General features: G+C 50.4%; 1 protein-coding gene across 1 annotated transcript; it reads left to right on the forward strand.

Annotated features, from left to right (window-relative positions):
* The first annotated feature begins 7,990 nt into the window (after positions 1 to 7,990).
* KLK12 (kallikrein-related peptidase 12) lies at positions 7,991 to 13,488 on the forward strand. The gene is made up of 6 exons (XM_011946268.1): positions 7,991 to 8,027; positions 8,457 to 8,616; positions 10,473 to 10,729; positions 11,696 to 11,829; positions 13,128 to 13,243; positions 13,367 to 13,488. Exons 1-6 carry the CDS (start codon positions 7,991 to 7,993, stop codon positions 13,422 to 13,424), a joined length of 762 nt encoding a protein of 253 aa, XP_011801658.1. The 3' UTR covers positions 13,425 to 13,488.
* The last annotated feature ends 376 nt before the right edge of the window (positions 13,489 to 13,864 follow it).

Below are 13,864 nucleotides of genomic sequence, written 5' to 3' on the forward strand. Positions count from 1 at the left end.
GCGCCACTACGCCCGGCTGATTTTTGTATTCTTAGTAGAGATGGGGTTTCACCATGTTGGCCAGGCTGGTCTCAAACTCCTGACCTCAGGTGATCTGCCTGCCTCAGCCTCCCGAAGTGCTGGGATTACAGACATGAGTCACTGTGCTTGGCCTGCAATACCTTTTTCTTACTCATTTCAAAGTCCACGGCCAGCACCCCTATAACAAAAGACAGGTTAATGAGATTTCTCTCATTAACAAGTAGATTTAAGAGTTTTATGTGACATGAAAGCCTTCAGAAATGAAGACCCAAAAACTCAGGGAAAACTGTGTCATTTTGAGGTTCCATGAAGAAGGCGTTGGCATGTAGACATGTGATATGAAAAAACAGATATGATCTTGGGAGGCCAGGAAGGCAGATCACAAGGTCAGGAGTTCGAGACCAGCCTGGCCAATATGGTGCAACCCCATCTCTACTAAAAATATAAAAAATTAGTTGGGCATGGTGGCAGGTGCCTGTAATTCCAGCTACTCAGTAGGCTGAGGTAGAAGAATTGCTTGAACCCAGGAGGCAGAGGTTGCGGTGAGCCAAGATCATGCCACAGCACTCCAACCTGGGCAACAGAGCGAGACTCTGCCTCAAAATAAAGAAATAAAAATAAATAAATAAAAAACAAGCATAAAACAGGTATGATCTCTTGGTCATAAATTGAGAGGGGAACCTACCAGGGCCCGTTCTCGTCATCCCTGTGCTGCATTCCTTCCTCTGGGTACAGGTAGGACACCTGTCACATAAGGGTCTTCAAGGGAAAAGGAATTTTAGTGTCTGTGACTGCTTCAAAGGAGAAGTAAGGGGAGGGGAGAGGAAGGCAGGAGGAGGTTGGAGAGAACCTGTTGTTCCTGAGGCCTTTCAGTCTCCTTCACCTCAAAGCACTCAGCATGCCAAAGTTCCGGACTCAGGGATATCACGTTCTGAGATGCAACACAGGCAAGACCCCAGCTCCATCCACGTTTCTCCAAAAGCACAGGCATGACGTCACATGGTGACAAACACCCTTGTCCAAAGGAAGCCATAGGATATGCTCATTCTAGATTCACAAATACTCTAGAGGAACTCACACAATGGGATGGACCAGTGCCCCACACAGAGTACAAGGCCTCCCACCTCGGTTGAATTTCTTTTTTTTTTTGAGAGGGAGTCTCGCTCTGTCGCCCAGGCTGGAGTGCAGTGACTTGATCTCGGCTCACTGCAACCTCCGCCTCCCAGGTTCAAGGGATTCTCCTGCCTCGGCCTCTCGAGTAGCTGGAATTACAGGTGCCCGCCACCACAGCTGGCTAATTTTTGCATTTTTAGTAGAGACAGGGTTTTACCATGTTGACCAGGCTGGTCTCGAAACCCTGGTCTCAAGTGATCTGCCCACCTCGGCCTAGTGCTGGGATTACAGACGTAAGCCACCAAGCCTGGCCCCACCTTGGCTAAATTTCTAAACATTATTTGGTAAAGTGAGGACCCCTCCAGCTGAGACACCGCCAGCAAACAGCTGTGAGTTTCTAGGCACCCACAGCACTCAAACAAACACAAAACATTTTGGGCCTTGTTGAGTTCTGGAGGCAACATATTCCTCATCTACAATTTATTTTATTTTATTTTTTAATAAAAGTTATTATTATTTTTTTAATAGAGAGACAGGGTCTTGCTCTGTGACCCAGGCTAGAGTGCAGTGGTGTGATCATGGTTCACTGCAGCCTCGACCTCCTGGGCTCAAGCGATCCTCCCACCTCAGCCTCCCAAATATCTGGGACCACAGGTATGCCATTCCGCCAGGCTAACTTTTTTTTACTTTTTGTAGAGATGGGGTCTCACTATGTTGCCCACGTTGGTCTTTTTTTTTTTTTTTGGAGACAGAGTGTAGGCTGGAGTGCCCAGGCTGGAGTGCAGTGGTGCGATCTTGGCTCACTGCAAGCTCTGCCTTCTGGATTCACACCATTCTCCTGCCTCAGCCTCCCGAGTAGATGGGACTATAGGCACCCGCCACCATGCCCAGCTAATTTTTTTTTTATTTTTATTTTTTGTATTTTTAGTAGAGCCAAGATTTCACCATGTTAGCCAGGATGGTCTGTATCTCCTGACCTCATGATCCGCCCGACTCGGCCTCCCAGTGGTGTGAACCACCGCACCCAGCCTACGCTGGTCTTAATATCCTGGGCTCAAGTGATCCTCCAGCCTCAGCCTCCCAGTGTTGAGAGTACAGGTGTGAGCCACCATGCTTGGCCAGCAAATTTTCCTTAAGCCCATTTATGTTGCTACTTTCAAATCAACCCAGTTTGAATGGGCCCCTCTTCACCCAAAAGCTCTAGAATCTGCCCAAATTGCAACACAACAGGCACCCCCATCTGGGCTTCATCTCCCAACCTCCTATGGACTCCTTTACTGTAGAGGCTTTGGCAACCCCTCTCATGCTTCCTGGAGTCTCTGGATTACCCACAACCATCATAGATTTCCATGAGTTTCCTTTTTCTTTTTTTTTTTTTTTTGAGACAGTCTCACTCTGCCTCCCAGGCTGGAGTGCAGTGGTGTGACCTTGCCTCATGCAAACTCTGCCCCTGGGTTCAAGCAATTCTCCTGCCTCAGCCTCCCTAGTAGCTGGGACTACAGGTATACACCACCATGCCCAGCTAATTTTTGTATTTTTAGTAGAGTCAGGGTTTTGCCATGTTGGCCAGGCTGGTCTCAAACTCCTGACCTCAGGTGATCCACCCACCTCGGCTTCCCAAAGTGCTGGGATTACAGGTGTGAACCACTGTGTAATCTGTGCCTGGTGTCGATGAGTTTCTGATGCAAGAGACTGCCCCTCTTGGACCCACACTATATGTCATTAGAAAGGCAATTGCTGGTCCCATATTGGGTTTTCCTGGAAACATAGGAGAGCCTGAGCCTGTGTCCCTGTGTACCCAGCTGCTCGTTATGCCTTGAGTCCTGGAAGCAGCACCCCACATGATCAACATGGCTGTGAGGCCTTCTTAACACAGGAGGCAGCCAGCCTGAGCCTCCCAGTATATCCTGCCTGCAGCAGAGGGCAGCCTCCCCATCCCCAGTTTCTTGCCAGATTCCGTGGTGCTGGAGGAGATCACCTCTTTCCTGGCCCCCTTAGCTACCTAGGGAGCCCTGTGGAAGTAACTGAGTGAATAGCAAGGGGAGTTCATACACTTTATGGGTGACGGTGCCCCCATCACACAGGAGGGAGCTTTCTGGAGAGTAGCTGCCTCTCATCCCTTCCTTAGAGTGTCCCTGACCAAGAACGGGTCAGCAAAATTAGCTGAGCTTCAGGCAGTCATCTTAGCACCAGATGCCCAGGTCAACAATCGGCCACCTGTACACATTTCTAAAGATTCTTGAGCCATTGCCAATGATCTGGCCATGTGGTTCTGCCCAATGGCAGCACTAATAATTCCTCATTTACGGTAGCCCCCTTTGGGGTAAAGAACTCTGGGAATCTCTGGCCTCACAGATACTCCAAATATTAATCAAGTTCACACATGTCTCTGCACATACCAAACACAGAATGCGAGGCCTCCTTTTTCCTGTGGAGTTCCTTACATTATCGATAGTGACCAAGGCACTCATTTCACCTCTTAGGAAGCTCAATGCTGAGCTCTTGAACAAGGCATTCGATGGAATTTTCACCTCCGTCACTGGATCCAGGCTCCAGGCCTCACACAGCATCTTAATGGCTTGTTGCACATGTCCACAGGCCGGGCATGGTGGCTCACGCCTGTAACCTCAACACTTCAGGAGGTCAAGGCAAGAGGATGACTTGAGACCAGGCGTTCAGGGTTGCAATAAGCTGTGATTGCATACTGCAGGTTGCAAAGTCCAGCCTATGCAACATCGTGAGACCCCATCTCAGGAGTCAGTAAGGTGAGGGCAGAGGGGTGATCGCTAGATTGGAAAACAAGGAGGTCTCGGGGCATCCAAACAAGAATGAGTAAATGAATGAATACATGAGATAGACAGAGACACTGAGAGAGAGAGAGAGAGAGAGAGAAAGGTAGAAAGATGAAGACAGAACAAAGGACAAGGTGTCACTGTTATTCCTTCACACCACAGTGGCTCACTCCTGTAATTTCAGCACTTTGGGAGGCTGAGGCAGGAGGATATCTTGAGATCAGGAGTTTGAGACCAGCCTGGGAAACATGGTGAGACCTTGTCTCTACACATTAAAAAATTAACCAGGCATGGTAGTGCATGCCTGTAGTCCCAGCTACTCAGGAGGCTGAGGTGGGAGGATCACTTGAGTCCAGGAGGTGGAGGCTGCAGTGAGCTGTGATTGCGCCACTGCACTCCAGCCTGAGGGACAGCGTGAGACCCTGTCTCTACAAAAAAAGATTCTATCATCTAAGTCAGCTTTGCAAATTCCTTCTTTATACAGAAATAAACTGATAAGAGCCATTTCGATGATGTCGATATTTGTCTACTTAATATTCCTATCCATCTTTGATTGCCTTGTTTAATGCTCCCAAGAGGAAGCAATGTGCATTTTGCCTCCTCCTGGCCCCATTTTCCAGATAAGTAAAAAACTGAGGTTAGGAAAAGAGAGGGACCCATATCTTCCAGAGAATCATGGGAGATAAGTTCGGGTTTCAACTTAGGTCTGTATGATTCCGAAAGCTATTCTCTTTCTTTTAAACCCGTAGAAACATTGACCCAATGAGACAATGCATATATGAATCAATGTGATTTAGCCACTCCATCGTGTTAGAGATTTCAAAATTTTGTGATGTGCATCCTAAATATATACAGTTTTGATGTGTTAATTTAAAAATAAACATATAATTTAAATTTAAATATCTGATTCATCTACTCGTGTCTATACTTACTAATCCAGTTAGTCATTTATTTGTTCATTGATATATTTGGATAATGATAAAGAATACAGGCTCTGGAGTGGTTCAGCCTCCAGTTCTGACACTTTGGGTGACTGACTTCATCTTTTGAGACTCAACTGAACCTGAAGGGTGAAATTTTTCAGGTAAAAATGACGTGTTTGTTTTTAAATCGACACTAAAATTGTATATACTTATGGTGCACAACACAAAAATTTGAAATATAGAACATGATGGAATGGTTAAATCAAGCTCATTCATATATGCATTGTCTCATATGCTTACATTTAATCTTTTTTTTTGAGACAGAGTCCCACTCTCTTACCCAGGCTGGAGTGCAATGCTGCAATAGTAGCTACTACAGCTTCAAACTCCTGGGCTCAAGTGATCCTGCCACCTCAGCCTCCCACATAGCTGGGACTACAGGCATGTGTCACCATGCCTGGTTCATTTTTTCAGTTTTCATTTGTAGAAACAGGGTCTCACTATGTTACCCAGGCTGGTGTCTAACTCCCAGCCTCAAGCCATCCTCCCACCTCAACCTCCCAAACTGCTAGCATTATAGCCATGAGCCACCATGCCTGGTCCCATACTAATATTTACTTGTAGTGAGAACACTTAAACCCTACTCTGTCAGTAATTTTCGAGTACACAATACGTTGTTACTAACTATATATATGGTAATTTTTAATTTGCACGAATGCTCCTTAAAATCAGGGACCCTGCCTTATTTTTTGTATTCAATTTTATTGGAGATAAATTCCACGTCAGTAAACGTGATCCTCTTAAAAATCCACACAAAAAAAAGAGAGAGGTTGAATTAGGTCGTTGGTATTTTTGCTTTTGTTTCTTTGCTTATTTAGTTGAGGTTTATTGTAAAACTTGATACCAGAAAAAGGAAGAAGTGGCGTTTTGGTGCTGTGAGTGTGTGTGAAGTGTGTCCTTTCCAGAGAAAGGACAGTCATGGTGCTTTTTTATCCTCTCTGCCCAAAGAAGGAAAGCTCTTAACAGCCAGCAGGAGGCTTTGTGGGGACCAGGGTTATCAACTCCAACCACGCTGACCAATGATGTGTTAAAGCAGTTAGGTTGTTTCTAAGAGCGAATCAAAAGCTCAGGTTCTGTGATTCTGAAAATAAGACACGGACAGAGACTGGAGACCCAGAGAGAAAGTGAAGGACTAAAAGACAGTCGTCGGGTGGGTGTTTGCTCTGCTCTGTTTTGTCCTGGGTTTTTTTTGTTTGTCTGTGCACTCTGTCTGTCTGCCTGCTTTTCTTTTTCTTTTCTTTTTTCTTTTTTTTTTTGAGATGGAGTCTCTCTCTGCCACCCAGGCTGGAGTGCAGTGGCACAATCTTGGCTCACTGCAACCTCTGCCTCCCGGGTTCAAGGGATTCTCCTGCCTCAGCCTCCTGAGCAGCTGGGACCACAGGCGCGCGCCACCACACCCAGCTAGTTTTCGTATTTTTAGTAGAGACAGGGTTTCACCATATTGGTCAGGCTGGTCTTGAACTCCTGGCCTCAAGTGACCTGCCCGTCTCGGCCTCCCAAAGTGCGGGGATTACAAGCATGAGCCACCGCGCCTGGCCCTGACAGATTTTCTCTTGGTTTGTTTCTTAATCCCCCTTCCTCTGAGTCTAATTCCCTTTTTGTTCTCATTTTCTCTCTCTGTCCTCTCTCTCTCTCCTTCTTTCTCTCCTCCACTCCTCCTGGATGAAGCAGAAACTCAGACAAACCAGCCCAGAGCCCAGGCGCGGCGGCTCACACCTGTAATCCCAGCACTTTGGGAGGCCAAGGCAGGGAGGCTGCTTGAGGTCAGGAGTTCAAGACCAGCCTGGCCCACATGGTGAAACCCCGTCTCTACTAAAAATACAAAAATTAGCTGGACATGGTGGCATGTGCCTGTAATCCCAGGTACTCAGGAGGCTAAGGCACAAGAATAGCTTGAACCCAGGAGGTGGAGGTTGCAGTGAGCAGAGATCGCACCCCTGCACTCCAGCCTGGGTGACAGAGCGAGACTCCATCTCTAAACAAAAAACAAAAAACAGCACAAAGTTCCCTTGTCCTATGATTCATTTTCTCTCTCTCTCTCTCTCTCTCTCTCCTTCTCTCTTTCTACCATTTCTCCTTCCCCGTGTCTTTTTTTTTTTTCTCTGTGGATTTTATTTAAGCAATAGAAGTTCTTATGCAAAGAAAAACTTTATGGAATTAGATTGATTAACTTCATATGTATATATATGAACTCAGTTCAGAAACTCTCTTCTGCACCTGCCTGATCACCTATTCAGAAGTCTGTTCCTTCATCTCTTCTTCTCTTTCTGGGACTCTTTCTAGCTCGGGCTTCCTGCCCCTCCCATCCACTCTCCTGCTTTCACAGCCTCTCCTTCCCCCTGCCCCTCCCCTGCGCTGCATTGGGATGGGCCCCAGGTGTCCAAGGTCTCCCCACCCTCCTTTGTCACTGGAGTGAGGATTAGAACCCAGCTCCATCGTCACCTTGAGTCATCAGTCCCGGGGCTGCTGGCTGACTTGCAGAGGAGAGAGGGAGTGGGGCTGGGTCTTCCCACTCTGGGTCCTTTCCTCCTTCCCCACTCCATTCAGCTGTAAAGCTCAATTAAGTGTGATTAGCTGAGAAGAGTTTCTGCAGAATTAGAGGACGCCCCACGCCTGTCTTCCTGGTTCCCTTCCCTCAACCCGGAAATTGGATGGGCCAAGACAAAGAGAGTTAAGAACTTTGTCAGTGGTCTGTCTGGAGCGACAGATGGAAGGAAAGGGACCGGTTGAGCAACATGACAGGTGGCTGAGGAGCCAGGTGCAGAGTGGTAGAGTTGGCTGGCGGAGGGGCCAGCAGATGAGATGACAGGCAGGTAGGTCGACGGAGAGATAGCAGCGACGTGGACAGGCCGAACAGTGACAGCCACGTAGAGGATCTGGCAGACGAAGAGACAAGGTGAGAAGGAGGTAGGCGACTGCCAATGAGGGAGTGACACGCAGGAGGACAGGTAGAGAGAGGACAAGCAGGTCATCCCCTTGGTGACCTTCAAAGAGAAGCAGAGAGGGCAGAGGTGGAGGGCACGGGGAAAGGGTGACCTCTGAGATTCCCCTTTTCCCCCCAGACTTTGGAGGTGACCCGCCATGGGACCCAGCATCTTTTTGCTCCTGTGTGTTCTTGGTGAGTTCTCCTGGAGCAGGGAGAGGGCAGGACTGGGACTGGGTCCCTCCATCCCCCATGAGGAGGCCCCACCCCCTCCCCATCTCAGCTCTGGCCCCCAGCCTGGTGGTGAGGAGGACAGCGGCTTTCTCTCTGCCTCCATTTAGCTGCAGCTCTCAGGGCACTGCTCACCTCGGTCTCCCCTGTCCTTCGATCCCTCTTCCCTTCCGTCCCTCTCTGAATCTCTGCCTCTCCGTTTCCCTCCTATGTGTAAGCGTCTTTCTCCCTGGGTCTCTGGTGTTTCATGGTCTTTTTCTATCACTGGGTCTCTCTCTCTCTCTCTCCTGCCTGTTTCTCTCTCTCTCTCTCTCTCTCTCTCTCTGTGTGTGTGTGTCTCCATCTCTGTATCTTTTATTCCTCTCTCTGACCCAGGCCCCTGTCTGTCCCCAGGGCTCAGCCAGGCAGCCACACCGAAGATTTTCAATGGCACCGAGTGTGGACGTAACTCACAGCCGTGGCAGGTGGGGTTGTTTGAGGGCACCAGCCTGCGCTGCGGGGGCGTCCTTATTGACAGCAGGTGGGTCCTCACAGCGGCTCACTGCAGCGGCAGGTAAGCCCCAGGCTGAGTCCCTTCCTGGGCTGGGCGAAGAGAGGACTACGGGAAGGCAAGCGCTGGGGGTAGGATCACAAGGGAGGGCGGTGCCCACTGGGAAGAAGCTGGTCCTGCAACAAGAGAATCTGAGGTTAGACCAGGAGTGGAACTTCCTTAGCAGTGGGCCTGGGGTGGTGCTGGGCAGGGTGAGGTGTGGTATGTGTGGAGGGCCGGGGAGGATCCTGGAACCTGCCCTCCTGCCTCTCCATTCCTGCATGTACCCTTTCTTTCCTATATGACATCTGCCACTCCCCCCAGCCATTCCCTGACCCAGTCTGGGCCCAGGGCCCAGGTCTGACCCAAACTCTTTTTTTTTTTTGAGACAGAGTCTCGCTCTGTCACCCAGGCTGCTGTGCAGTGGCGCGATCACAGCTCACTGCTGTCTCTGCCTCCCGGGTTCAAGTGATTCTCCTGCCTCAGCCTCCTGAGTAGCTGGGATTACAGGCACCAGCCACCATGCCCAGCTAATTTTTGTATTTTTTGTAGAGACGGAGTTTTGTCATGTTGACCGGGCTGGTCTTGAACTCCTGGCCTCAAACAACCTGCCCACCTTGGCCTCTGAAAGTGCTGGGATTACAGGTGTGAGCCACTGCGTCTGGCCAACATGACCCAAACTCTTTGTGCAACCTCAGAGACTATGCCTGGTACCTCTCTGGGCCTCAGTGGACTGATGCTCTGGAATCTTTCCTTCTTTCTTTCTCTCTCTCTTCCTTCCTTCCTTCCTTCTTCTTCTTTTCTTTTTTTTTTTTTGTTTTTGGAGACAGAGTCTTGCTCTTTCTGTCACCCAGGCTGGAGTGCAGTGATGCTCTCTTGGCTCACTACAGCGTCAACCTCCTGGGCTCAAGTGATCCTCACACCTCAGGCTCCCAAGGAGCTGAGACCACAGGCCTGCGCCACCACATCCGGCTGTTTTAAATTGTTCTGTAGAGACAGAGTTTCGCTATGTTACCCAGGCTGGTCTCAAACTCCTCAGCTCAAGCGATCTTCCTGACTTGACCTCCCTAAATGCTGGGATTATAGGCGTGAGCCACTGCTCCTGGCCTGGAACTTTTTTGTGAAAGGGGAGCTCAGATGCAAAGAAACAGAGACTCAGGAGAGAGAGAGGGCCAGCAGCAGGATGCAGAGAGGCCATTCATCAACCCACTCGTTCATTCAGTCAGCAGTGTGGACGGCACATACTCCGTGCCAGGCGGTGGGAATAAGGCAGTGAACAAGGCCCACTGATGTCCCTGTCTTCGTGGGCTTCACTGGCCGAGATAATCAGACAGAGAGGCCCGGCGCAGTGGCTCACACCTATAATCCCAGCACTTTGGGAGGCTGAGGTGGGCAGATCACTTGAGGTCAGGAGTTTGAGACCAGCCTGACCCACATGGTGATCCACACACTAAAAATACAAAAATTAGCCGGGCGTGGTGGCAGGCACCTATAATCCCAGCTACTCAGGAGGCTGAGGCAGGGAAATTGTTTGAACCCGGGAGGCGGAGGTTGCAGTGAGCCAAGATGGTGCCACTGCACTCCAGCCTGGGTGACAGCGAGACTCCGTCTTGAAAAAAAAAAAGGGGGGGAGAGAGAGAGACACAGATGCAGGGACATGGGAGGAGAAACAGTGAACACCCAAGATGGAAGGAGAGTGATGGAGGTCGGGAATAAGAGCCTGCAAGAGAGACTTGGAGAATGAAAGGCGCGAGGGAGAAGACAGATGGTGAGAGGCAGAGCAGCAGGGAGAGGCAGCAGGGCCTGGGAGTGTCCGTGGAGGGGTGCAAGGTGGGGGACTGCCTGTCTGCCACCCGCTCAGCTGTCGCCACCGGCAACAGGTACTGGGTGCGCCTGGGGGAACACAGCCTGAGCCAGCTCGACTGGACAGAGCAGATCCGGCACAGCGGCTTCTCCGCGACCCACCCCGGCTATCTGGGAGCCTCGACAAGCCATGAGCACGACCTCCGGCTTCTGCGGCTGCGCCTGCCCGTCCGCATAACCAGCAGCGTTCGACCCCTGCCCCTGCCCAGTGACTGTGCAACTGCTGGCACCGAGTGCCACGTCTCAGGCTGGGGCATCACCAACCACCCATGGAGTAAGGGGCCCGGGGCCAGGGGTCAGGGGTCAGGATGGGTACAAGTCTGGGATGCAGGGCGAGAGGTCACATCATGACACCTTAGAGGAAGGATGGGTAAAGGGTCAGGATGTGGGATGGGACGTCAGGATCATAGTTTGGGGTCAGAGATTATGGTGGATTGGGGTCTTGGGAGTCAAAGGGGTTAAGGGACTGGGTATGAAGTCAGGGATCAGAGGTCAGAGACATGGTCAGAGGTCAGAGTGCGTCAGGGGTCATCACACTGAAGCAAAAGGCATATTATATATATATATATATGTAAATAGGATATGGGCCTTGTGGGTCATGGGTCTGGGGTTAGAGGTCACTGTAGAATTAAGGTCATGGGATCCAGAGTTGTACAATCTGGTCAGAATCCGAGGATGGACTTTGGGATTCTATCCGAAATCACATATCTGAGATTGGAGGTCATAGCGTTTGGGGTGTGAGGTCCAAGGTTTGAGGTCATGGAGGCTGGGGCCGAATAAACTGGGATCAGGGGTCACTGGCGTTGGAAGCAGTGAGGTTTGCAAGATGTGGAACTGAGGTTGGAGGTTAAGGTAAAGACAGGGACATGGGATCAGGAGACAAGATATGAGATCAAGCTGGGATCATAAGGTAATAAGATAGAAGGTCAAAGATCACAGTAGCAGGCACTGAAGAGCGTCAGGTCTGGACTTGTTGTCTCTGAGGCTGGAGAGACAAGAAAGGTCTTGAGTTATGCCACTCAAAGTCAAATGTCAAAGACCAAAGAGACTGTCAATCATCTGGGGTCATGATTCATATGAAATTAAGTCATAAATATGTAACTTGGAGGTTTCAGGATTGTAGTACAGGTTGGTGAGGGGCTGGGATATTGACTCAGATGGGCCACATCGAGGGAAGAGGGATGTGACCTCAAAGTGGGGAGATTTAGGGGACCCTGCAGCACGCATGTTCCCTCTCCAGACCCATTCCCAGATCTGCTCCAGTGCCTCAACCTCTCCATCGTCTCCCATGCCACCTGCCGTGAGGTGTATCCCGGGAGAATCACGAGCAACATGGTGTGTGCAGGCGGCGTCCCGGGGCAGGATGCCTGCCAGGTGAGCGTGCGTGCTCACCAGGACAGAAAGGGAAGGGGAGGGGCTGGAAGCAGGAGAGGAACTGATGGAGGATGAATCAGGGAAAGGGGATGCTGGAGAGAGATGGGGTCAAAAAGGAAGGGAGAGGCTGGGCGCCATGGCTCACACCTGTAATCCCAGCACTTTGGGAGGCCAAGGTGGGCAGATCACTTGAGGTCAGGTGTTCAAGACAAGCCTGGCCAACATGATGAAACCCTGAATCTACTAAAAATACCAAAATTAGCTGGGGGTGGTGGTGCAAGTCTGTGGTCCCAGCTACTTGGAAGGCTGAGGCAGGAGAATCGCTTGATCCCGGGAGGCGGAGGTTGCAGTGAACTGAGATGGTGCCACTGCACTCCAGCCTGTGTGACAGAGCCAGACTCTGTCTCTAAACAAAATAATAATAGTAATAATAATAATAATGGAGGAGAGGCGCGGGATAAGGGAGGGAGAGAGACAGGGAGTATGAGGGAGGACCAGGGAATGGAGGAGGGGGAGGGGCAGGGAGAGAAGAGGGAGGAAGGGAACAGAGAAGGAAAGATGGGGTAGGGGGCAGAGGGAGAGGCAGCAAAACAGACAAGAGAGAACTGGGAGCCCAGACAGGGAATCAGCTGTTTCTGGGGCTCTAAGTCTTTCCCTCACCATCCTCCAGCTGGTGCTGTCCCAGACCCAGAGAGATTTGAGGATGGTGGCCTCTCCCCTCATTGGTCAGGGCCCCAGCCATTGTCCTTGAGAGAACTCTGTGCTCCTGATGGAGTCCTGCCCACCTTCCCTGGGATTGGTCATTGGTGATGGCACTCTCTCCCCTCATTGGTCAGAACCCCAGCCATTGTCCTTGAGAGAACCTCTACCCTTTATGGAGTCCCACCCTCCTCCCCTGGGATTGGTCATTGGTAATAGTGTTCTCTCTCCTCAAAGGCCAGCCATTGCCCTTGAGAGAATGCTCCACTCTTTATGTTGTCTTGACAGCCTCCCCTGGGATTGGTCATTGATGATTGTGCTCTCTCTCCTCGTTGTTCAGGGCCCCAGCCATTGTCCTTGAGAGAACCTCTGTCCTTTATGGAGTTCCACCCTTCTTCCCTGGGATTGGCTCCTAGAGACAGTGGCTCTTCTCTTTTGGTTAGCCATTGCCATTGTCCTCTGGGAAAGTGATTATACTCTTTCGTCTTTTGACCAGACTTGGAGCCCTCCCCAAGGCCCAGGACTGGGTTGGAGGGTTGGAGAGGAAAACAGAAATAAGATGTCTCCCTTGTTCAGACAGCACTTCTCTTCCTTTCCAGGGTGATTCGGGGGGCCCCCTGGTGTGCGGGGGAGTCCTTCAAGGTCTGGTGTCCTGGGGGTCTGTGGGGCCTTGTGGACAAGATGGCATCCCTGGAGTCTACACCTATGTTTGCAAGTATGTGGACTGGATCCGGATGATCATGAGGAACAACTAACCTGTTTCCTCCACCTCCACCCCTTAGCTTGGGTACCACTCTGACCCTCAGAACACCAATACCTCCTCCATCACTTTTCCCAGCTCCACTCTTGTTGGCCTGGGAACTTTTTGGAACTTTAACTCCTGCCAGCCCTTCTAAGACCCATGAGCAGGATGGAGAGAAGTGTGCAATGGTCTGGAATAAATATAAATGAAGGAGGGGCCATGTCTGTCCATTTGAAGTCTCCATGCTGCTTGAGATTGGAAGAAGGACTCAACAGTTTCCCTAGCTCAAACAAGTAGAAACAGAGCTCAGATAAGGCCGGGCGCAGTGGCTCACACCTGTAATCCCAGCACTTTGGGAGGCTGAGGCGGGTGGATGACTTAAGGTCGGGAGTTCGAGACCAGCCTGGCCAACATGGTGAAACCCCGTCTCTTCAAAAATACCCCCCACAAAAAAAAAAATTTAGCTGGGCATGGTGGCACATGCCTGTAATCCCAGCACTTTGGGAGGCCGAGGCGGGTGGATCACGAGGTCAGGAGTTCAAGACCAGCCTGGTCAACATGATGAAACCCCATCTCTACTAAAAATACAAAAAT

The sequence above is a fragment of the Colobus angolensis genome, unplaced genomic scaffold, assembly GCF_000951035.1.
Source record: "Colobus angolensis palliatus isolate OR3802 unplaced genomic scaffold, Cang.pa_1.0 Scaffold25, whole genome shotgun sequence".
NCBI classification, from domain to species: Eukaryota; Metazoa; Chordata; class Mammalia; order Primates; family Cercopithecidae; genus Colobus; species Colobus angolensis.

Excerpts from the sequence above, each read along its gene's own strand:
- KLK12 (XM_011946268.1), top strand. The coding sequence starts at position 7,991 with ATGGGACCCAGCATCTTTTTGCTCCTGTGTGTTCTTG. Across the intron at positions 8,028-8,456 it reads TTTGCTCCTGTGTGTTCTTG|GGCTCAGCCAGGCAGCCACA; the intron begins GTGAGTTCTCCT and ends GTCTGTCCCCAG. Across the intron at positions 13,244-13,366 it reads GTCTACACCTATGTTTGCAA|CTCCACTCTTGTTGGCCTGG; the intron begins GTATGTGGACTG and ends CACTTTTCCCAG.